The following is a 22722-nucleotide window of genomic DNA, read 5'->3' as shown; positions in this document are numbered from 1 at the left end:
TTTTCATTAATCAGACAACTGAGTATTGAAACACATAAACTAACATAAAGAGAGGAAACATAAACTGATTTTCTACTAATGTCTCATTTCCACTACCTAATTAAGCTAAAACAGTATAAAAAATGATCAATGTAGCAAGCTCTGAAACTAGAGAATAGATAAGAATGTAATTGGATAAGAATAGATTTGAAAGTTGAATTGCATTTGAAGGAGGGTTATTGAATGCAATTAGATAAGAATAGATTTGAAAGTTCACAGAGACAGATGAAATTTTGAGCCAAATCTAGAGGCAACATATGTATTAAGCCGTTAAATATATAGGATACTTAAACAATAAACAATAGGCTCTGTTCATTTTGACTGAAATTAAGTAAAGTAAACTGAACTGAATGCTAAAGAACTGAACTGAATGCTAAGAACTGAACTGAAATTACTGATATCGAAATTAAGTGACAAAAAACAGGGCATAAGTCACAACGATGCTTTCAAGCCTTTTCATTAATCAGACAACAATTATTGAAACATAAACTAACATAAAAAGAGGGATCAGAAACTGATTTTCTAATAAAATCTCATTTCAGCTACCTAATTAAGCTAAGTAGTTATTTAAGGAACTCTAAAACAGTGTAAAAATGATCAATGTAGTAAGCTCTGAAACTAGAGAAACCAACTAACTCACCCAATTTCTTAAACTCAGCTTCAGTCCTATGTTTACCCTTAGCCCTATAAATAGTCATCACAAAGATATCACCTTCTAAGAGAGCACGAGTCCTATGACTCTCATCTGAATCCTTTGGCAATACTGGTTCACATGCTATCATTTTTCCTCCTACTGGTACTGCCTTGTAACAATTCTCCATTATTTTCTTGCATTCCTCGTCTGTCCATGTTGTCAATACCCACTGAAAAAAAAAAAATCAATTTCAGAAACACCACTCTGAGATTTTAGGAACCCCTAGTGCTCGGTTAAATAATATGATTGACTTAAATTTTAGAGATGTCTCATTAGTGTTTTGAACTTAAAGTGATATTATTAATCCTTAAATCCTATGTGGCAAAGTAAAGTAGAGATTCGGACTAGTTGAAGCGCATATCAATTTAAGCAAGTTTAGAAAGACTAATAGGCCAGTTTAAACAAGTTCAAAAGATAGATAGATCACTTTAAACAAGTTCAAAAATATAGATCATTTAAGTTTAGAAGCATTTCCAATTATTCAGCGAAATGCAATAATAATGTATTAAGCCTTTTAGAATTGAAAACTAATATGTCCATGAGTGTAAAGATTGTATTGTGAAAGACACAAGCTATAAACCGACATAAAGTTAGGTTTAACATATTTCAGTTATAAAGTTCATAAACTCAATAAACAAATTTGAAGTCAAGGAAGATATATATAGCAGCACAGACATAAAACTGTAAAATTTAGGGACTTAAAATTAAGTTTTGCCAATATTAGCATGACCCATCACTTTTATTATGTCAGCTATTAATATGAAGTGGACCTTTAACTATCAGCTTGAGCTTTTAGCTAAAACGGTTCCATGACATGGTATCAGAGCCAGTGTGACCAAGTGGTCCTGGGTTCGATTCCTGGCAGTCCCATTTGTTGAGTTATTTGCAGGACATGGTAATATGGGCCTGTGTTGTCACGCTTCAAGCACAATATGAAGTGGACCTTTAACTATCAGCTCGAGCTTTTAGCTAAAACGGTTCCGATGTGGTAGAACAAGAGAGAATTTGGATAAATTAAAATGTATATCACTTTAGCAAGTTCAGGAAGCCAATATATAATTTTAAGCAAGTTAAGAGAGGTATTCCGCTTTTTAAACTCAACCCCAAGCATCGACATTGAGCGGTGAATGGAACATATCAACATACTTTAACCGTGGAGTCCAAGTTGGTATAAGAAACACTATAATCTGATATCGGATCTATGCCATCTCCATGGCCAATTGTCGGTATTGGTTTAAGCGATATACCCTAATTCACTAGGAACTAGAAAAGTCGGTATTTGATCTTCATAAAGGAAGACGGATGTCTCCATAAAGTTGTCCTATGAACACTTTGAACTCCTGAAGTTCAGAGCCTGATGCATTAATCCATATATATATTATTGAGCTATCTTAACTTTACACATGGAGTTCTTTTAAAAAAAACAACTTTACACATGGAGTTCCATATAATCATCCGAAAAAAGTGTAGTTTCAGTAGTGGTACATTGTAGGCATGGGCAAGTCCGAAAACCTCGGATCAGGCATGGACAGTTAGCTTTAGGCCATAATATGTATTTTGTCTTTCCTAGTATTATTTTTGTTCGGTGGTGATATTCTACAATTTCATCCATCATTCCACCCTACTTAGCTAGCTGTGGCCTACTTGCCATTTGGTTTGTTTTCCTGAGTAGAGTGGATTATTTGCTCTGTGTGATGCTCCGGATGAGCATTATTCCTTCACTATGGTCGGGTTAAAAATTATTTTAAGTATAATGCTCGTTTAATTAGAGTAAAGTCGAACGAAGTTCGTTCCAGTTTTAAAATGTAAAGAAGTCAGATAAAACTTCTTTATAATGTGTGTATAACACGTCACTCAATTATGTTTGGAAGTCTATAATGAGTAAGAGTGGGGCTACTGAAAATAAAAGTAAGAGTTTTGATCAATAAAAATAAGCATGATGAGTAATGTATGATGAGGGGATATTGCTATTTACATTTACTTATATTTTGTTAAGAAGTCGGGTGAACTTCATCCAACTTCTTTGCAACTAGAAATCGGATGAAGTTCATCCGACTTTCTTGTTGCAAAGCCTAATCGAAGCTTAATGTTTGGGTTATACAAATTGAAAAGAAGTCGGATTTACTCTTTTAAAGTTGGACGAATTTCGACCGACTTCACCCCAACTAGACAAGAGTTATGCTCAGAATAATTTTAAACCGGGCCATAATGAAGGAATAATGCTCAGAGTGTAATTTTTCTACTCTATTACAGGTTGTATTCCATTGACTATTAACTTTCTATGCTAAAATGTTTGATAAACCATGGTCTATAGTCCAAATACTCAAATTCATATTCAATTTTCCAGGAAAGAATTTATTGTTTCATGCCAAAAATTGGACTGTTAATTGAGGACTTGAACCTATAGACACCAAGATGAAAGGCAAATTACACCTTTACACTTCACAAGGAATTCAACTTTAAGCTATTGTCAACAGATTTAACTGCACAATTATGTTTCAGCCATTATAATTTAGGATTTTGTTTTCATAACAGTCTTTTCCAAGAAAGTTCCCTCAGACTCTGTTAATAATTTTTCCCGACCTAATGCTTTTGTTGGATTGTTAGAAGGCGTGTAAAACCGGTGTTTAAAAACTGATTTCAAATGCAAAGAACCTAATGATTAAATGTCAGTACTTTAAACACCCGTGTCACATATCAAACACTGATATATAACACTGAATCTAGTGATTGAATCATCGGATTCTTTATATTAGAAACTAGTGTTTTAAACACCGTTTTCATATGCCTTCTGTCACCGTTAAAATGAGCATTATAATACGTAAGCGTTACTCTTTCATATCTCCTAAAATTCCTTATAATTTATGGGTTAAATTATATATATATATTTATTATTTTATATACTTTTCTAAAATAAGTTCCATTAGACCACTATGGGCAATGAAAATGTCTGTACCAGACACGCTCTAGAAGTGGCTAGGCAATTTCACAAGATCCATCTCCTGTGACATCATACCATGTGCTGTGGGGATCCTATTTTGCCTAGAGAAAACAACTCCAATATCTTTTCTTTTGCCTCAACAAGATACCTTCGCATGTGCAAAAGGCAGATTATAGATATGGCAATCCAGGGATGCCCATATTATTATAATATACCTAACCGGATTGAATATAACTCACCTAAAGAAGTACCTTATATATATATATATATCATGCAATGTAAAATATTTAATGCACCCTCACACTAGAACCATTGTGAAGCAAATATCTATGAATGACCCCAACTGAGCTCTGAATTAATATCTAAGGAATAAATTAGGAAGGACAGAGTAACAAGAGGATTTAGGAGAGAGAAAGAGAGAATAAGAGATATAGTACTGATTTCATATATAGTTCCTTAACAAGGAATGACCTCTATATAAAGATGAGGTAAAAAATGGTTACAAGGTACAACTATGACATAACAGCGGGATAACTAATTCACTACAGTCCAAAATAAGCTAACAGCTTTAGGAAATATAATAGCCGAATGCAAATGATAGCAATAACTAAAGGGTAATTAATTTATTAGTCCCTATATTTTGACAAAACACACTGTTTAGTCCCTGTATTTTCAAAAACACACACTAAAGTCCCTAACGTTTTTCTCGGTGAACTGTTTAGTCCCTAATGTTTTTCTTGGTGAACTGTTTAGTCCCTGCCGTTAGACTCTCATGAAGATTCTGTTAGTCAATTTGGATTTGTGTTCTTCTTTTCCTTTATTTTGCTTTCCTTTAAACTCTAATGCATCTGAAATCAACTTTGAGTGTTCTTGTTCTTAATTTTCTTCTTAATCGTTCAAATTCGTAAGCGTTGAGTCTGTTCTTTTTATTGTTCTCCATGCAAATAGCTTCTTCTTCTAAATTGGATTACTCTTCTGAAGTTTGAAGGTAAATAGTAAAGGGTAATTTAGTCATTTCCGAAGTCATAAACGGTAAAAAATGTAACAAACAGACGGAAGGACTAAACAGTTCACTGAGAAAAAGGTTAGGGACCTTACCATGTGTTTTTGAAAATACAGGGACTAAACAGTGTGTTTTGTCAAAATATAGGGACTAATAAATTAATTACCCATAACTAAATAGCAAATATTAACGCACATAATCATAACAGAGTTATTCGACTAATCCTTCTTCTTTCTTGCATAGGTGACGCATTAAGTACAAGTCTTTGATACCATATAAATAAAAATATAACTCACCCGAAAAAGTACCTTAAAAAAGGATTATTTCATATACATATAAGAAGTTGTATAACTTCCTAATTAAGTAATGTGGGATATCTAACAAAATATTCTTTCAAATTTGGAATACAGGCCTAAATAAGTACATAAAAATCACCAAAAGGTTAGTCTAGTTTAGTGTTTTTTTTTTTTTTTTTTGAGAAAAGTGAGTCTAGTTATTAATTGGTTTACGTTGGCCATTTTCATTAATGTTTATAAAATATAACAAATTAAATGTCAATCTAATCCTTGGAACGAAAGCACATGACTAATATAGCCCATAAAGTAAAAATAAGGAAACAATTTGACCTTCAAAGGGAAACAAAAAGAAATTTTCATGTAGAAATGGATGTAATTGACAGTAAATTTAGCTCTACATCTCAACTTTGAGAGCCAAATTGGTATTTTAATCCATGACTAATTGACTATCCACAATCCAGTTTACTGTACATGACATTTTTATTTTTATTTCTTCAAAATGCATATTTTATACATTTTTCAATTTTCATCAAAAGCAACTTCTTATGCTTGTTTATTAATTGGTCTAAAACTAATTTTTTAAGAATAAAATAATTATTGAGGAAATCCAATTCCTAAAAGCTCTAATAATCTCACGTCCTAGTTTGAAAAAAGACCCATCATGGAATTTAGGCCCATTGTGCTTTAGGATACCAGACTCTGAACAAGCTTGGCCCATCTTGGTCTGTCTGTCAACGAGAGTTTGGACTATACCATACCATACATCTTGTTAAGCAAATAAGCCAATTCTTTGGCTTAGTATTACTTGCACATCCAGGCATACTTTTTTTTTTGGCACTCTGTATTTCTATTAGCCAATCAGATACCTAGATTGATTAATTTTGTACATCTAACACTCTTATTTGTTAATTTGGCAGACTTCAAAAGAAAGAAAGCACTAAAATTGATAAGTTTGGGTGTGTAATATATCCAAATAGAAGTACAAGAGGAATATGTAATTTTGTATAAGCCCAAATAGAACGCCTAGGATCAGGATCATATGCCGTGAATTAAACATAATTAATTCACTATCAGCAAACTCAAGAACCTCCTCACTAGCTTTGTTTGTCAATTTGTCAGGCATTAAATAGCATTTTTTCTTAACTGATTTTCCCATTTACATAAGTGTACTTGAAATGAAAGGTAATTGAAAATAAAATATAGACGAACTACGACAAATGGCTCTATTTCTAGATTCTTGTGAGATTCCCTACATAAAATAAGTGATAGTTCCTTAATGTCCATAAATAAGTGATAGTTTCTTAATGTCCAGATTCAAGTTACTAGGTAACAGTATATTCTATTATAAAAATCAATTTTAGATGACGATTTATAGAGAATTAGCTTGCTTAGTGATTAGGAAGTGAGATTTTTGTGCATATTTTATTGAAAGAATGACTCACCTTCATGAAGATTGCATCAGCTGAAGGAATTGACTTGAACATGTCGCCACCAACGTGGGTAACTCCTGCAAGAATTAATTATTTTATTTTGTTGAAAGATTATAAATTTAATTAACAAAAATTTTAAAAATTAGAAGATTGAGAATGCCTTCTTTATCCAAAGTTTATTAAGGACTAAATATTACATCGACAAACCCCAATCGATCATTTTAACATTTAATTTGTGTCCTCGCATACATTGTTGACTAAACAAGTATCTGAATATTATCGTAAATAAGTCAGAAATATCTGTAAGAAATTTAAGTTTTATTAAGCATAAAGTCAACAGTTTTTATTTATTTCTATAATCTGTGATATCACTGACACTGATAAAGAACGACTATTACGTAGTAATTACTTGTCTGCATCTTCTTCTTCGTTATCTAATCAGTACTGGAAAGCTGAAACAAATTAGAATGAATTTTCCATTGATGTATCATCAAAATTGGCCCTCAATTATTAGATTTAGGAGTCAAAATTGGACCACTATAAAAGTATTGTAGTCAATGTAAGCTAGAACACAATTCCATATCCTTAATTTGATGATAGTTAAAGAGAACATTTATTTAGAGTAAAATTTATCTCTGAGCCCTGAATTTTATTGCTATTAAAATTGGAGCAAAGTGTCACCGGGCCAGTTCGGAGCCCGAGCCAAAACCCCGTGTGGCACCGAGATTTCTCCGGGTCTCGGCTAGCCAACACTATCCGAAGGAGTCTATCCCCTTTTTACATCAGGCATCCCGTCAATTAGTATATCCGTAATCCGTTTCGGAAGGGTGTCCTATGGTTAAACCTCGACCTACGAAGAACCCGCACTATGGGTCCACTCAAAGTGTCTGTCGACGGAGACATTCGCCTCCCTTCCCGAAGGCCGGATGCCCGACTCTCCTAGTCCACTAGGATGGATCGCTTAAACCGATCCCGACAACTGACCCAGGGGTTAACGGAGATCCGACGCCAGAGACCCTATCTCCCTATAGTGTTTCTTACGCAGAGTCCAAGCCCACAGCCAGTGGACATTCATATGTTCCATTCACCACTAGCCAACATTTGCCTCCAGTCGACATAGACGTCGGGCCCGATCTTCCTCGCCGATGCCCCAACTCTTGCTATGGATCAACCTGCCTTGATTCTGCCCCAAACCTTCCCCAATGTCTTGCCAATGCCTATTCCAATGTCTTGGCCTAGGCCACGGGGTGAGATTTGCCTACGGTCAGGCCAGACGACTTTGCCTACGGTTAAATCTCCGCCTGTGACACAGAGCACCCCCCAAATTGGCATAGATCCTCTTAGACTCTCTAAATCCAAAATTCTAATTTTTTTTTGGTATTGTATGTTAGGCCCTTTAAATCCAAAATTCTAATTTTTTTTTTTTTTTTTTGCCGGTTTGACCCTTCTTAAATCCAAATTTCTAAATTTTTTGGCCTGCCCTTCCTAAATCTGATTTTTTTACATGTTAAGAATCTTAAACACAATGTAGCTTAATTTTGAGAAGTTTTACATTGGTATTTAAAAATTGATTGGTACTTAAAAATTGGTTCTTGACCACTCAGATTATAAAATATATATATACGGAAAAAAAATTTGAATTTTGGATTTAGCCAAATTTTTTTTTTATACATACACGTGTAAAATCAGTCCTCGAATCAAACAATCTTGTATTCGCCATTGGACGTAAGCTACGTAGAAGTTATTTATTTATATTTATAAATAAGATATAAATTGAGTGAGAAAAATAGGAAAGTAGGATCTGACCAGTAATAGTAGGTGCTTTGGCAACAACTTCAGGCAGATCAAAATTTATGGCTTGGCGTATGTTAGGATAATTATTGAGAATCATCTTAAGGCAATCACCGCCACTTCCACCAACATCAACTAATTTCTCAACTCCCCCAAATCCATCATAGCTGCTCAACACTGCCTTCATGAACGGCACCGATACACCTAACAATGGGGATTGGAAAATTACACACGAACCGAAAACCGATTACACGATATAAAATTGATACGCAATAATAATAGTATTTGAGGTGATGAAATAATACAATATGAATATGATTGCTAAGCCGAAATTATTGAATTATGAACCCAATAATTATCAGGCCTACCTGACATAGCCTTGAGCATTAACCCATTCATTTCTGGCTTCTTCCCATAGTAATCGTAGGCAGCTTCCCCATTCGCTTTCACAAATGGCTCTGTCGTTGGGTCCAGCACTGCCTCGTGCACTAACGGCCAAGCCCTCATTAATGCATCCTGTTAAAAGCCATGTTCCTCCACATTATACAACTGAAATTCTATTGAAATGCGAAAACATCATGGAGCCAAATATAAGAAAAAGAAAAAAAAAACGTGATTTTTTTAGAATAAATATAGATTTGTTTAATTTTTTCCATTTGATTGTCGCTTTATATTTTAGACTACAGGTTGCTTTTTATAAAGCTGATTTTTCAAGAAATGTTTTTGGAAAAAGCTAGCCTAAAATATAAAGAGACAATCAAATGAAAAAATGGAGTAAACAAATCAATATTTATTCTAAAAAAAGCAAATTCATGTTTTGTTAGCTTTTTCTAATCCATCATCCAATGGTGAAAACACACCACCAAGTAATGGTACTTTGTCAAAAACAAAGTACCCATAGAAGGCACCAACTTTAGATAAAGGCTATGCTTACTTTATTTTTAACAAAGTAAGCCTTACTTTGTGTGTTTTTATCATTGGATTAATTTTCTAATCCATCATCCAATGGTGAAAACACATCAAGTAATGGTATTTTGTCAAAAACAAAGTAACCATAGAAGGCACCCTTTAAACAGCGGATAAACCATACATACCCTAAATCTCATGAAATTTTTAATTTAACATATTATTGAAGTAGCTATAATTGCATACATTAAGAGTTACTCAATTAATTACTTTTTATCCATCACTTTTAATCAAAACTTAAATTCTTATTTGTGGCTTTTAAATTTTTAATGATTTTTTTTATGGGTAAGTTATATTAGGAATATAATTTATGTATAATATATTTAGTCGTATTTCTACTGATAGTCTCCCAGTCAAATATGTATATATCTGATAGTTTTCTAGTCAAATTCGGATTCCTATCGGATAGACTCCTTCTTCCTTTCTAACTCTGTTTGTACTATATATTTTGAGCACCTGAGATTTAATAAAGGCAAGATGTATTTCCGCAATTTCCCTTGGCTTATCATGGTATCAGAGCATTCTAAAGTTTAGAATTTTTTTTTATCGATCCTCTGTTCTTCATCTTTGTTCTTTGCCTGCCATGGCAGACAAGAAATCTACACCGCCCCCTACACAGTCTCGTTATCGATCCTCTGTTCTTCATCTTTGTTCGGCTGGTGGTCGTCTTGTTGCTTCTGGAAAGACTACCACGGGAGACGAGCCGCGAGTTTGTTTACATTGTGGTGAGAAGGGGCATGAAAAGGAGCGTTGTTTCAAGCTTCATGGCTATCCAGATTGGTGGGTTGGCAAGCGTGGCGGACGCACTGGGGGTCGCGGTGGACGCTCTGGTGGGCGTGGTGGTCACGATCGTGGTGGTTTTGTAGGCAATACAGGTACACGGACTAGTGCTGCTTCCTCTTCACAGCAACCATTTAGTGAGTCTGATCGCCAAAGTGTTCCGACTCTCAGTGATTCTCAATTCATTCAACTCATGTCTGCTGTTAATGGTGCTAAGTCCAATAATGAACATTTAAATGGTAAGAAGTCTGCTGATTGTTGGATTATTGATTCTGGCGCGTCTAACCACATGACGGGTAACATTAAATTATTTCTTGATATAATTGATATTCCGGATTCTATTGTTGGCTTACAGAACGGTAAACACACTACTCCTACAAAGGAGGGAACAATTCGCTTGAGCCAAAATTTGGTGTTACATAATGTTTTATTTGTTCCTTCTCTTACCTGTAATTTGCTGTCAGTGTCTCAGTTACTTGAAAAACAATGTTATACTGTTCTTTTCACTGACAAGCTATGTGTTATTCAGGACCGCACTTTGAGGAACCTGATTGGAGCGGGGGTGCAGTGTGACGGGGTCTATTGGTTTCAGAAGTTCATTCAAGCTAATCAAACAACAACTGTTGCAGAATCTGCAGATTTATGGCATCGGCGGTTAGGGCATCCCTCTCAAAAAGTTCTCTCTAGTTTGTGTGGAGTAGTTCATATAGATTTTTCAAACAATAGTTGTGCTACTAATTGTGGTGTATGCTTTCAAGCAAAACAACATCGTAGTCCTTTTCCTTTGAGTATGAATAAAGCTGCTGGTTTGTTTGATTTAATACATTGTGATATATGGGGACCGGAAAAATTGCATGCTAGTAATGGGGCTCGTTATTTTTTAACAATTGTTGATGATTGTTCTCGGGCTACATGGGTGTTTTTGATGGCAGGAAAATATGAGGTTCCTCAACTGATTAAGAATTTTTGTAAAATGGTGCACAGTCAGTATCATAAACAAGTTAAGATTTTGAGGAGTGACAATGGCCCAGAATTTTTATGTCTTAAAACTTTTTATGCTGAATGTGGCATGCTTCATCAAACCTCATGTGTTGATACAGCACAGCAAAACGGTAGAGTTGAGCGTAAACACCGTCATGTATTAAATGTAGCTCGGGCTTTACGTTTCCAAGCTCATCTTCCTAAAAAGTTTTGGGGTGAGTGTGTTTTGACTGCGGTTCATCTAATAAATCGAACCCCTACTCCTATTCTTCATGGAAAATCCCCTTATGAGATTTTGTTTGGCCAACAGCCTCCTATGCTTGCTTTACGTGTTTTTGGGTGCCTTTGTTATGCTGCTAATAGGCCTCGGATTAAAGACAAATTTGGGTCTCGGTCTAGGCGTTGTATATTCGTTGGGTATCCTTTTGGTACAAAGGGTTGGCGTCTTTTTGATTTGGATACTCATGAATATTTTGTTAGTCGGGATGTGCAATTTTTTGAAGATGTTTTTCCCTTTTCCAAACCCGAAGTTGGTCCGACTATGTGTCCGTTTCAGTCTTACTTACAACAGCCCCCTCTTGATGATTATGATGGGATAGTGCCAAGTGATGCAGGGGTTGGGACAAAGGGGCCTATAGAGGCTGCCGGAGCTGAAATTTTTGCACCTACTGTCACTGTGCCAGCTGTTGCACAACCTGATGCCCCAAAAATTATTGAGACGATTCCTAGCGGTACTGATACTGTGAATGCAAACAGTAATGTAAGTGATAATCTTCCTACTACTATGGGTACCACTGACAACTTGGGCCGTGGACATCGTAATCGAAAACCTTCATCAAAGTTAAGGGATTTTGTTACTCACACTATTGTTTCTCATACTGTTGCTCGAAAAATAGACCCTGCACCATCCTCTACTGCACCGGCTCAATCTGGAACCTCAGGTACTCCTTTCCCTATAGCTTGTTATGTTGATTGTGAAAAGTTTTCTGTTAGACACAAAAGTTTTTTGGCAGCAATTACTGCAGGTAAGGAACCTGTCTCTTTTACGGAGGCTTTTAAGGATCCTAGTTGGTGTACAGCAATGCAAGAAGAGATTGATGCCTTAGAACGTAATAATACTTGGACCTTGGAAGAGTTGCCTTCTGGTAAGAGAACTCTTGGTTGTCAATGGGTTTATAAAGTGAAGTTTAAGTCTGATGGATCTATTGAGCGCCTCAAAGCGCGACTTGTTGTGTTTGGAAATCGCCAAGTTGCAGGTATTGATTTTCATGAGACATTTGCACCCGTAGCAAAGATGGGTACTGTGCGCATTTTTCTTGCTGTGGCAAGTGCTCTTAAGTGGGAACTTCATCAAATGGATGTCCATAATGCGTTCCGTCATGGAGATTTAGAGGAAGAGGTATATATGAAGTTACCTCCTGGTTATTCGAGTCCTACACCTGGGAAGGTCTTACGATTGCGCAAATCTTTATATGGATTGCGTCAAGCACCGAGGAATTGGTTTGCAAAATTGTCCACCGCCTTGAAGCATTTTGGCTTCAAACAATCTTATGCTGACTACTCCTTGTTTAGTTACTGTAATGGAAATGTTGCTATTCATGTTCTGGTTTATGTGGATGATCTTATTGTTGCAGGTTCATGTTCTGGTTTATGTGGATGATCTTATTGTTGCAGGGTCCTCTCATACTTCTATCACTCAATTGAAGGAATACCTTAGTAAGTGTTTTCATATGAAAGACCTTGGCGCTTTGAAGTACTTTCTTGGTATTGAGGTAGCTCGTGGGGCTGAGGGTCTTTTTCTCTCCCAACGTAAGTATACTCTTGATGTTCTTACAGAGGCTGGTATGTTGGGTTGTAAGCCTATCGATACTCCAATGGAGCAAAACCATCATCTTGCTACTGCAGATGGTCCTTCTATGCCTGATCCTGCACAATATAGGCGTCTTGTTGGACGCTTGGTCTATCTGACTATCACTAGGCCTGAGCTTAGTTATTCTGTGCATACTCTTGCTCAATTTCTAAGCAACCCTAAGGTCGAACATTGGGATGATGCTCTTCGTGTATTGCGGTATTTAAAAGGAAGTCCAGGACAGGGCATCTTGCTTCGGAAATGCAATGATTTGCGCTTAAATGCCTTTTGTGACAGTGATTGGGCTGCTTGCCCATTAACTAGACGCTCTTTGACTGGTTATTTTGTGCTGCTTGGGACATCTCCTATTTCCTGGAAGACTAAAAGACAACCTACTGTATCTCGTTCTTCTGCGGAAGCTGAGTATCGTGCCATGGCTGTCACCACTTGTGAGTTAAAATGGTTGAAGTCTTTGTTGAGATCTCTTGGGGTTCATCATTCCCGTCCTATGCGATTATTTTGTGATAGTCAAGCTGCTATTCATATTGCGGCAAATCCAGTCTTTCATGACCGTACAAAACATATTGAAGCTGACTGTCACTTTGTTCGGGATGAATTGCAGGCCGGCAACATTACTACTTCGTATGTACCTACAGGTCATCAATTGGCGGATATTTTGACAAAAGCTCTGGGGCGACAACAATTCTATTACTTACTACGCAAGTTGGGTATTTGTGATCTGCATGCTCCAACTTGAGGGGGAGTATTAGGAATATAATTTATGTATAATATATTTAGTCGTATTCCTACTGATAGTCTCCCAGTCAAATATGTATATATCTGATAGTTTTCTAGTCAAATTCGGATTCCTATCGGATAGACTCCTTCTTCCTTTCTAACTCTGTTTGTACTATATATTTTGAGCACCTGAGATTTAATAAAGGCAAGATGTATTTCCGCAATTTCCCTTGGCTTATCAAGTTACACAATGATCAAGATAGAGTTGGTTAATTACAGATGTCTCAAACTTATCAACTAAATTTTAAATTTGTCAAATTTTGAAAATAATAAACTATTTTATCATATAACCAACGCATCCCTTAAAATCAGGAGTATATATAATTATTATTTTTTCAAAAAGTATATATAATTATTATTAAAAACATTAAATTAAATGAAAAACATCTAACTTTGTACACTGATTTCTTTAAAAAAACTGTACACCGATCTTCAGTTCTTTTCCAGGTAAGAATGAAAAACCAAAATATAAATTAAAGCAGTTTTTTTTTTTTTTTTGCTTCATTTTCTGAAATTCATGTATTGTGAAGAGTTCCTATAAGATTAAAGATTTAAAGTAATATTCATTTCATTGGTTTATTTTGAATCCAAATTCAGATTCATGTTTTGTGTTTTTTAAAGAATTGCATAATTTAATTTTGAAAATGACAGAAAATTTAAAAAAAAAAATGATTTTTGCAAACCTTTTCTATTCAATTTACATGAAATTCACAAAAGTGTGTTCATAGTTTGAAAATTTTCATGGCCGAAGCATACTTGCTTAGCAAGGTTTTTATTTTTTTGCGATTCCTTCTTTATTTTCACGATTCATTACAACTTTTGGTTTTTTTTTCTGTTTTTCTAATGGGTTGTTCAGGAACTGTGAATTCCTTCTTTATTTTCACGATTCCTTCTACGTTGAAATAATTTTAAAAATTGTTTGATGGCTAAATTTTCAAACAAAAACACCCTTACAAAAAGAAACCTAGAACATATGTGAAGAAGACAGTCAAATTCATAAACATTAAAAATAGAAAAAGCAAACAAAAAAACGCAGGAGAAAAGACTAATAGGATAGTGGTTTGAATATTGATTTGAGCAATGAATTTAGAATAAATAATTAATAATTTAATGTTAGATAACTGCCATTTGACAAAATTAGAATTAAAATACATATATATGATAATATTAGAAAAAAGTGGATAGTTAATTGTAAAATAAATTTTAAAGATGATTTATAGTGTAATTTCCTCTTTTTTTATCAAGTTTACTCTTATCTTGTAATTTTAAAAATAACTTGGAATTTAGAAATGCATTAAATACATAATTTAGAAATTAAATTTAAATTTATGTATTAATATTTCTGAGTATTTTTAAAATAAGGGTAATTTAATCTTAACTTCAATTTTATAGTAAATTTAAGATGAATTAATTTCTCCTTAATCCTTGTGAAAATAAGGAAAGTACAAATAAAAAAGAACGCGAGAGTTTTCGGTTATTGGTTATTGGGTGATATTTTTTTTCTTTCTTTCACGAGTATACACATGTTTTTGGTTGGTGGAGGCTTGGTTGGTGGCCGGGGATTTTAATGATATTGCCCCTTTTAAGTGATCAGAGAGGAGGGGGTAATCATTATGTGAACCGGTGCCTTAACCACAAGCGTAGTATGGATCTGTGTGGGCTTTCAGACCTGGGTGCTGCTGGCCACAAATTTACCTGGAAAAGAAATAGCTTGTTTGTGAGGTTGGATAAGGTGTATGCTAATGTTGCGGCTATCTGTAGGTTTCCTGAGGTCAAGGTGCTGAATCTCCCCTTCCGTCACTCTGACCATTGCCCTATCCTCATTAATTTGGTCAAAGGTAACCGGCTGAAAGGTAACAGACCGTTTAGATATCTTGTGGCTTGGGATTCTCATCCCGACTTTAGGAATTTCGTGAAAACCAATTGGCATCCCCACTCTGATGTTCTCCTCGCTGCTGAGGAATTCAGAAGGAAGGTGGTTGTTTGGAATAAAGACATCTTTGGTCATATTATCAGGAGGAAGAATAAACTCTTGAGGAGGATGGAAGGCGTTCAGCGTTGCTTGGAGGCTCGTTTCGACCATAGCTTAAATGGTCACCTTAGAGCTCTCCAGAACGAGTTGGAAGCTGTGCTTAGACAGGAAGAGCTTCTTTGGTTCCAGAAGTCTAGGAAGGCCTGGATTCAAGACGGGGATCGGAATACCAGGTTTTTTCATCTCTCTACGATCATTAGGAGACAGAGGAATAGGATTGATGCTATCAAGGACGCTAGTGGCGAGTGGATTTTTGAGGAGGAAGACATTCGTCGCTCAGCCCTTGATTTCTACAAGGACCTGTTTAGAGAGGAAGCTGTGGACTTGGAGAGTGCCCACTCTGGTATTTCCTTTCCTCGTTTGGGGGAGGAGGCTATTAAAGATGCTTTCCATCCTATTGACCTTAAAGAGATTGATCTGGCCTTCTCTAGCATAGGGTCCACTAAGGCTCCTGGGATTGATGGTATCCCCGCTAGTTTCTATCATAAACACTGGGATACTGTTAAGGAGGGCATATACAGTTTTGTGTTAGGTGTTTTTGGTGGCTCTAACGATATCAGGTCGGTTAATAAAACCCTCATTGTCTTGATTCCTAAGGTTGTTAAGCCTTCCTCCTTCCTCCAGATGAGACCCATCAGTCTTTGTAATGTTTTGTATAAAGCTATTACTAAGATTGTGGCTAATAGAATCCGGAAGATCCTTCCGGATATAATTAGCCAGAACCAAGGGAGCTTTGTTCCTGGTAGACAATTGATGGATAACGTTGTTATTGCCCAGGAGGTTGTCCATTCTATGAAGATTAAGAAAGGTAAGAAAGGGATTGTGGCCCTCAAACTGGATCTGGAGAAAGCCTATGATAGATTGAACTGGAGCTTTCTTCTGGATAGTTTAGCCAAAGCTGGCATCCCGGAGAACTGGAGGATTTTGATTGAGAAGTGTATCTCCTCTCCTGTTTTCCAGGTCATGATCAATGGGGACATGTCGGATGAGTTTTCTCCCTCCAGAGGAATTCGTCAAGGAGATCCTATGAGTCCCTTCCTCTTTGTTATTGCCATGGAAAGACTATCTCACCTGATCCAAGAGGCGGTGTGCAAAGGGACTCTCCACCCTGTTTCTATCAACAGACATTGCCCCCCTATTACCCATTTACTCTTTGCTGATGACGTCATGCTTTTCGTTGAGGGTAATGAGGAGCAAATTAAAACAGTTATGGATATCCTTGATTGTTTTTGCGAGGCTTCTGGCCAGAAGGTTAACATCCAAAAGTCCCGTATGCTTTGTTCCAAAAATATGGACAATAGCTTGTGCAGAAGACTGAGTGAGCTCTTTGGCATACCTCTGACGAACTCTTTGGGGAAGTATCTTGGGGTTCCTCTTCACAGTGACAGGGTTTCCAAAGCCTCTTTCAAGGATATTTTGGACAAAACTAATGGTTTGTGTGCTAGCTGGAAAGCTAATTCTCTTTCCCTTGCAGGTCGCCTTACCTTGATCCAGTCAGTTAACTGCGCTGCTCCGAACCACATCATGCAGGCCTGTAAGCTTCCTGAGCCTGTCCTTAGTGACCTGGATAAGATAAATCGGCGTTTCCTGTGGGGTGAGTCTGGAGATGGGAGAAAGGTTCACCTGGTCCCGTGGAAGGAAGCTTGCCAGCCTAAAAACAGGGGTCCTGTTAATTAAACTTCTTTGGAGAATGTGACAATGCCCCTCCTCCCTTTGGGTCCGTCTCTTGTGCGGGAAGTATCGGAAAGATAGAATCTTTGGTGGCCCGAAGGAGAGGGTTGTTAGCTGTTCCTTCCTCTGGAAAGGGCTCAGTGCCGTGTTTGCTGAATTCTGTACGGGGATTGGCCTGGAGGTGGGTAATGGTAGATCTATTAGCTTCTGGTATGACACCTGGATTGGTGATAAACCGCTGATTGATGTGTGTAATGCCCCTCCGTCGGCTGATCTCCTTTCCTGGAAAATTGCTGATGTGGTGGACTCGGAGGGAGACTAGATCTGGTCAAAGTTCGACTCTTTCTTTAGTCTGGAGACCCTTCTTAACATTAGAGGAGTGAAGATTAGCAATCAAGAGGAGGATAAGGATAGACATTGCTGGGCCTTGACGAATAATGGTACTTATTCTTGTAAATCGGCCTATGAAGCTTTTACCCCTAATAGGGCTGATCCTCCCTTGGAGATTTGGAAGTCCATATGGTCCCTCAAGTTCCCTTACCGTATCAGGAGCTTCCTTTGGCTGGGTATCAAAGACAGGCTCCTTACGAATGCGGATAGGCACAGAAGGCACTTGACTGAGTCTAATGCCTGTAGTAGATGCAGAGGCAATGTGGAAACCTTGTGCCATGCCTTGAGGGATTGCCCAAATAGTAAGAAGATCTGGGAAGGGATCCTCCCTCATCACATCCTCCCTTCCTTCATGGCCTTTTCTGAAGGGGACTGGTTCTCTCAAGGAGCCAAGGGGAACTTGCTGGCCAACATGGAGCACGGTGCCATCCTCTTTGCTATTACTTGTCACCAAATCTGGAAGTGGAGGAATGAAGAATTATTTGCGGGTAAGGCTGTCCTTATTCCTGATTTACTGTTTTTCTTCTCGAAGAAGCTCTTTGTTATTACTAAAAGCTTTGAAAGAGATTCCCTTGTTCGCCCCTCCCCGGATAAAGAGATCCTGCTAGTTGGCTGGAGTAAGCCTAGAGAAGGGTTTGCTAAGTTGAATACTGATGGCTCATGCCTTAGCAATGGAAGAATTGCTGCTGGAGGAGTTCTTCGGGATGCTGGTGGCAATTGGATGGCGGGGTTTACCCATAACTTGGGGACGGGCTCCTCCTTTTCTGCGGAGCTCTGGGGTATCTTGTCAGGTATTAAACTCGCCATTCGCATGGGTGTTAAAAAGCTCTCGGTGGAATCTGATAATCTGGAGGCTATTAACAGGATTTCAGATAGCCAGGCTGTTTGTCTGAAGAGCCAGAATCTCATTAAAGCTATTTTAAGGCTTCGTCCTGCCTTTGAGTATCTTAATTTCTCCCATATTTTTAGGGAGCAAAACCGCGTGGCGGATCGCTTAGCAGCTGCTGGGCATGGGAGAATGTTAGGTGTTTCTACCCTCTCTGTTCCTCCTTCTTTTCTTTTGCCTTCTCTCCTAGAGGATAGGATTGGGGTCAGCCTTCCTAGACTGATCCCGGTGTAGGTTTTTTGTTGGTTTTGTTTTTTTCCTTTCCTTTCTTACCAAAAAAAATACACATGTTTTTGGTTATTGGGTTATTGATAACATGACGTTGAGTGAGTTTTTGTTGATGATATCTGAAATTTGTGCGATTTGTTAGAGTTTTAATTGCACTATTTATGATGTTGGAGGTAAAATTACTTTTTTTTTTAAGAAGGAGGTAAAATTACTCTTAAGTGTCAATATTAGTGAATTTTTTGTAACTTATGTATTGATTTTAGGTTAAATTGCACTTATGGTCAATCAACTTTACATTTACTAACACTTAATTTCAAAACCTCATCTAAGAGACATTCAACTTTGTTTTTACTAACTGAGAACCACTCAATTTTAACAACTCTCCATTTTAAGGAAAATGGAAGACCTTATTTTTGGCAAATATGGTTTAGAGTTTAGAAGTAGCTGATTATATTAGCGGTCTTTTTTGTTTACTAGATTTGACTAATATATTTCACTAGTTGTTTGTGTATATCTATTAAATAATAATTGTTAATAGCTAATAACTGTAAAATGATAAATAAAAACATGTTTTTTATAGTCATTTTTTTAAATAATTCATATTTAAAAGGTGATTTGTTATTTAATAAAGATAACTTTATGTAAATAGATAAATATTTTATTAATAGGATATACAAACAAATTTTGTAAAATAAAATCATATTAATAAAATATAATTTCAAGTATTAAATTTGAGAAAAACAATATAAAAAATGAGTTTTTCATAGTATTATGAAAAATTATTGTAAATTTAATTAAATGTCACAATAAATTGATCGGAAATTTAATTTTTTTTTTTTGTAACAAAGGATGGCCGAGCCCCAGAGCAAACAGAAAGAAAACTAAAAGTTGATATTCCGGCATGTGGAACGTCCAAACCGATCCGCACTCATGATTAGAAATTTAATAAATACTATATATATTTCAAAAATTACATTGTATTTAAGATGTTTTAAATACCTCTACTAATTAAAACGTTTTGATTTGAAAAGTAAAATATTTTTTTTATTTATAAAATAGAAATAATTGACATAAATTATAATGGATTAAGACCATCTCTAACGCCACTCTCTAAATATACAGCGACGTTGGATTTTGCAGCTCAAAAAGATTTGCAAAATCTTGTGACAAAGATGCCGCAAAGAAAATATTGATATTTCGATTTTGCTTTTACGTTTAATGTTTTTATATTTTAGTTTAATGTGTTTTTTTAGTATAAATGTTATTTGTTTGTTTAACATGGTTCAAAAACAAACCGTATGGATCGTTTAGACGCTCAAAATCGAGAATCCATCTTGATTTTCTCCGATTAGTCTTTCTGAATGTTTTTTAGCCGTCTGGGCTCTACTTAAGTCGCCTAAGCGATGATGAGCAAAAGCATTTTCATTGTGATTTTGTTTTTTGTTTTATTATAATTCATTTTTAAGTTGTTTCAGTGATATTGTTGTTGAAATGTTAATGTTTACACATTTTTAAAAATATATAATATAAACATATGTGTTTCTCGATTTTACATTGTTATTTTTAGATAGTATAAAACATATTTTAATCGAGTTTATATAAGAATTTATTGATTAACAAATAAAAAAATATAAAAATGCAAGTCCGATTAATCCTCAGCTAATCTTCGATTAATCCTTAAGGACCTTTTTCATTCGATAAGTGTCTAGCCTCTTTTACAACCGTGGTTTTAAGTTCAATATTATTTAATCTCCGTGTATATGGTTAATATTTGGAAAAAAAATTAATTTTATTTAAATTTTTTTATTTGTTATAACAATAATGTAGTAATTGTATATTTAAAGCTAGGGTAGGAAAAAATAAAATTAGAGTAATTAAAATGGAGTTAGATAATTGGTGTCACCAACTACGTGGTAGATAGAAAAAAAAATAAAAAAAATTCTTTTAATATAAATGTCTCTATTTCAAAAAAACTCCTAAAACTTTTTAAATTAGCAGTTTTCACCCAATCTATTTCTCACTAAACAGTACTACTAGTTATATCTCTAAAAATGTTCTAAGCTTCTAATTTTGGACCAAAACACTTTCCACCAAGCAGGCTTAAATTTTCAAAATTTTCATGAAAATGTGATTAAATGTTAAATGTGGATTTTAACAAAATTTAATTCTTGTATTTTTTTTTAATTTTAAAGTTGTTAATAGTCATTTTAAGCACACTTGGGGTTATAATATTAGTCTAATATTTAGGTGAGATTTTGAATGACTAATATTAGCAAATTTGAGCGACTATAATTGTAATTTACCCATGAACTTTATGATAACTACTGACTGAAAATTCAGCAAAACCACACAAATAAAATTATAAATTACATTCGAAATATATATATATATATATCGAAATGATAAATGTACCTGATGGTGCTGAAGCACGTACGAAGCGTATGAAAGACCATCGGCATCCGTAACAAGAGTTTTTCCAATCTCAGTAAGAGAGTACTTTCTCAGGCTGCCGTCGCCGTCGATATGCTCTGAGAAAACACCGTAACTGGTGAGCATACGGAGAATACGCTGAAGATTTTCGGCGTCTCCACCGGAAGGAAGGATGCGCGAGAGGATCTCGGAGGCGGATAGAGGAGCATTGGCACCGCCTTGCCAGATGGCGTCGGCGACGTTGAGACGTACGACGGCGTTGAGAGACATAGGGACGCTGATCATGTTGGCTAGCTCCAGTATTGCTAGCCTCGCGGTGTTCCTGCTCTCTGAATTCTCGTTTTCCATTGAATTTTTTTGAGAGCTTTTTGTTGTTTGGATGGTTGTTTTGGGAATGGAGGAGATTTGCAGTGAGTGATTTAATGCGAGTAAGAGAAGAAAATTCGTACAGTATGTAGGGGTGTTTTTGTAAATTTAAGTATTTATGTGACTTGTCGCTCTGGTTCTTGAATCGACTAGTATAGTAGTTTTTGACCCGTGCGATACACGGATTCATTTTAATATATAAATATTAATAAAAATATAATTTAATAATTACAATTAATGATATAAATATATTATATAAATTAAATATTATTATTTTATTTTCACATTTAATTTAAATAATCTTTTTATAGATAAATATAATAATATAACTAAAGTTAATATATTATATTTTTTATCAGTAAAAAAGGAGGAAGTGACACCCCAATTCCATCGTTACTGTTTTATATTATATATAGATAGATTACAAAAAAAGAAAAAAGGGTAAACACGAGTCTCTAATGAAATAGAGTGCATCGAATTTACAATCCAACCGAAATTATATGGAAGTTAAAAAAAATATTAAAGTTCAAAGGTTTTTTTTTTCTTTGAAAGGACAGATTTAGTCCAAATTTAATTATAATATTTTCAAACAAGATTAATTTTAGCTTTTTAAGAAGTCCTTTTGAGAGCCGCTACTCCATGTGAGAGTTCTCGGTATCGTCCTTCCGACTAGGGTTTCTAGCTTCCCGTCTTTCCTCTTGCTCCGATGCGGCCTCTGCTCTCCCGGTTGTGGTTCCCCCTTCTCTTGATCTCCCTAATTGAAAGTAGACTTTGCAGTATGGACGAGCAACTACAGAAATTGACAATTGTGGATGACGGGTCCGAATTCGAGTCGCCGCCATCGGAATCGGCCGCCACCGATTACAAATGGTTTTCTGAAATTGGGGGAAAATTACTCCTTTTCCGATTTTTTCATCCTTACGACCTGAAATGGGTAATGGATAACGGACATTGGACATTCGATAATCATTTGTTGATTTTGTATGCACTGAAGGAGAACGAAGAACCAGTTGAAGCGCAATTGACCCATGCCAACTTCTGGGTACAAATCCATGGGCTCACACAGTAATTGTTTATAGAGATGGTAGCAAAGGCGCTGGGAAATTTTATCGGTAGCTTTCTCCTTATGGATCCCAAAAATAAATGGCAGA

At 35.9% G+C, this 22722-nt stretch overlaps 2 protein-coding genes across 2 annotated transcripts; one reads left to right on the top strand and one right to left on the bottom strand.

Annotated features, from left to right (window-relative positions):
- Nucleotides 1–401: 401 nt before the first annotated feature.
- Nucleotides 402–21619, bottom strand: LOC136209669 (nicotinate N-methyltransferase 1). The gene is made up of 5 exons (XM_066001215.1): nucleotides 21188–21619; nucleotides 8563–8710; nucleotides 8210–8398; nucleotides 6416–6480; nucleotides 402–902 (listed from the first exon to the last, which is right to left on the bottom strand). Exons 1-5 carry the CDS (start codon nucleotides 21551–21553, stop codon nucleotides 603–605), a joined length of 1068 nt encoding a protein of 355 aa, XP_065857287.1. The 5' UTR covers nucleotides 21554–21619; the 3' UTR covers nucleotides 402–602.
- On the top strand, nucleotides 12652–13725 carry LOC136208439 (uncharacterized mitochondrial protein AtMg00810-like). The gene has a single exon (XM_065999305.1). The coding sequence runs from the start codon at nucleotides 12652–12654 to the stop codon at nucleotides 13525–13527; it is 876 nt and encodes a 291-aa protein (XP_065855377.1). The 3' UTR covers nucleotides 13528–13725.
- Nucleotides 21620–22722: the final 1103 nt, after the last annotated feature.

Source organism: Euphorbia lathyris, chromosome 10 (genome assembly GCF_963576675.1).
Source record: "Euphorbia lathyris chromosome 10, ddEupLath1.1, whole genome shotgun sequence".
NCBI lineage: Eukaryota > Viridiplantae > Streptophyta > Magnoliopsida > Malpighiales > Euphorbiaceae > Euphorbia > Euphorbia lathyris.
This window is presented reverse-complemented; position numbering and strand designations above follow the sequence as displayed.

What these genes read in the sequence shown, in the direction of transcription:
- LOC136208439 (XM_065999305.1), top strand. Translation starts at nt 12,652, where the DNA reads ATGAAAGACCTTGGCGCTTTGAAGTACTTTCTTGGTATTGAGGTAGCT.
- LOC136209669 (XM_066001215.1), bottom strand. Translation starts at nt 21,553, where the DNA reads ATGGAAAACGAGAATTCAGAGAGCAGGAACACCGCGAGGCTAGCAATA. An exon ending in ACGTGCTTCAGCACCATCAG is followed by an intron (nt 8,711 to 21,187) that starts GTACATTTATCA and finishes GGCTTTTAACAG; the next exon opens with GATGCATTAATGAGGGCTTG. An exon ending in AATGCTCAAGGCTATGTCAG is followed by an intron (nt 8,399 to 8,562) that starts GTAGGCCTGATA and finishes CCCCATTGTTAG; the next exon opens with GTGTATCGGTGCCGTTCATG.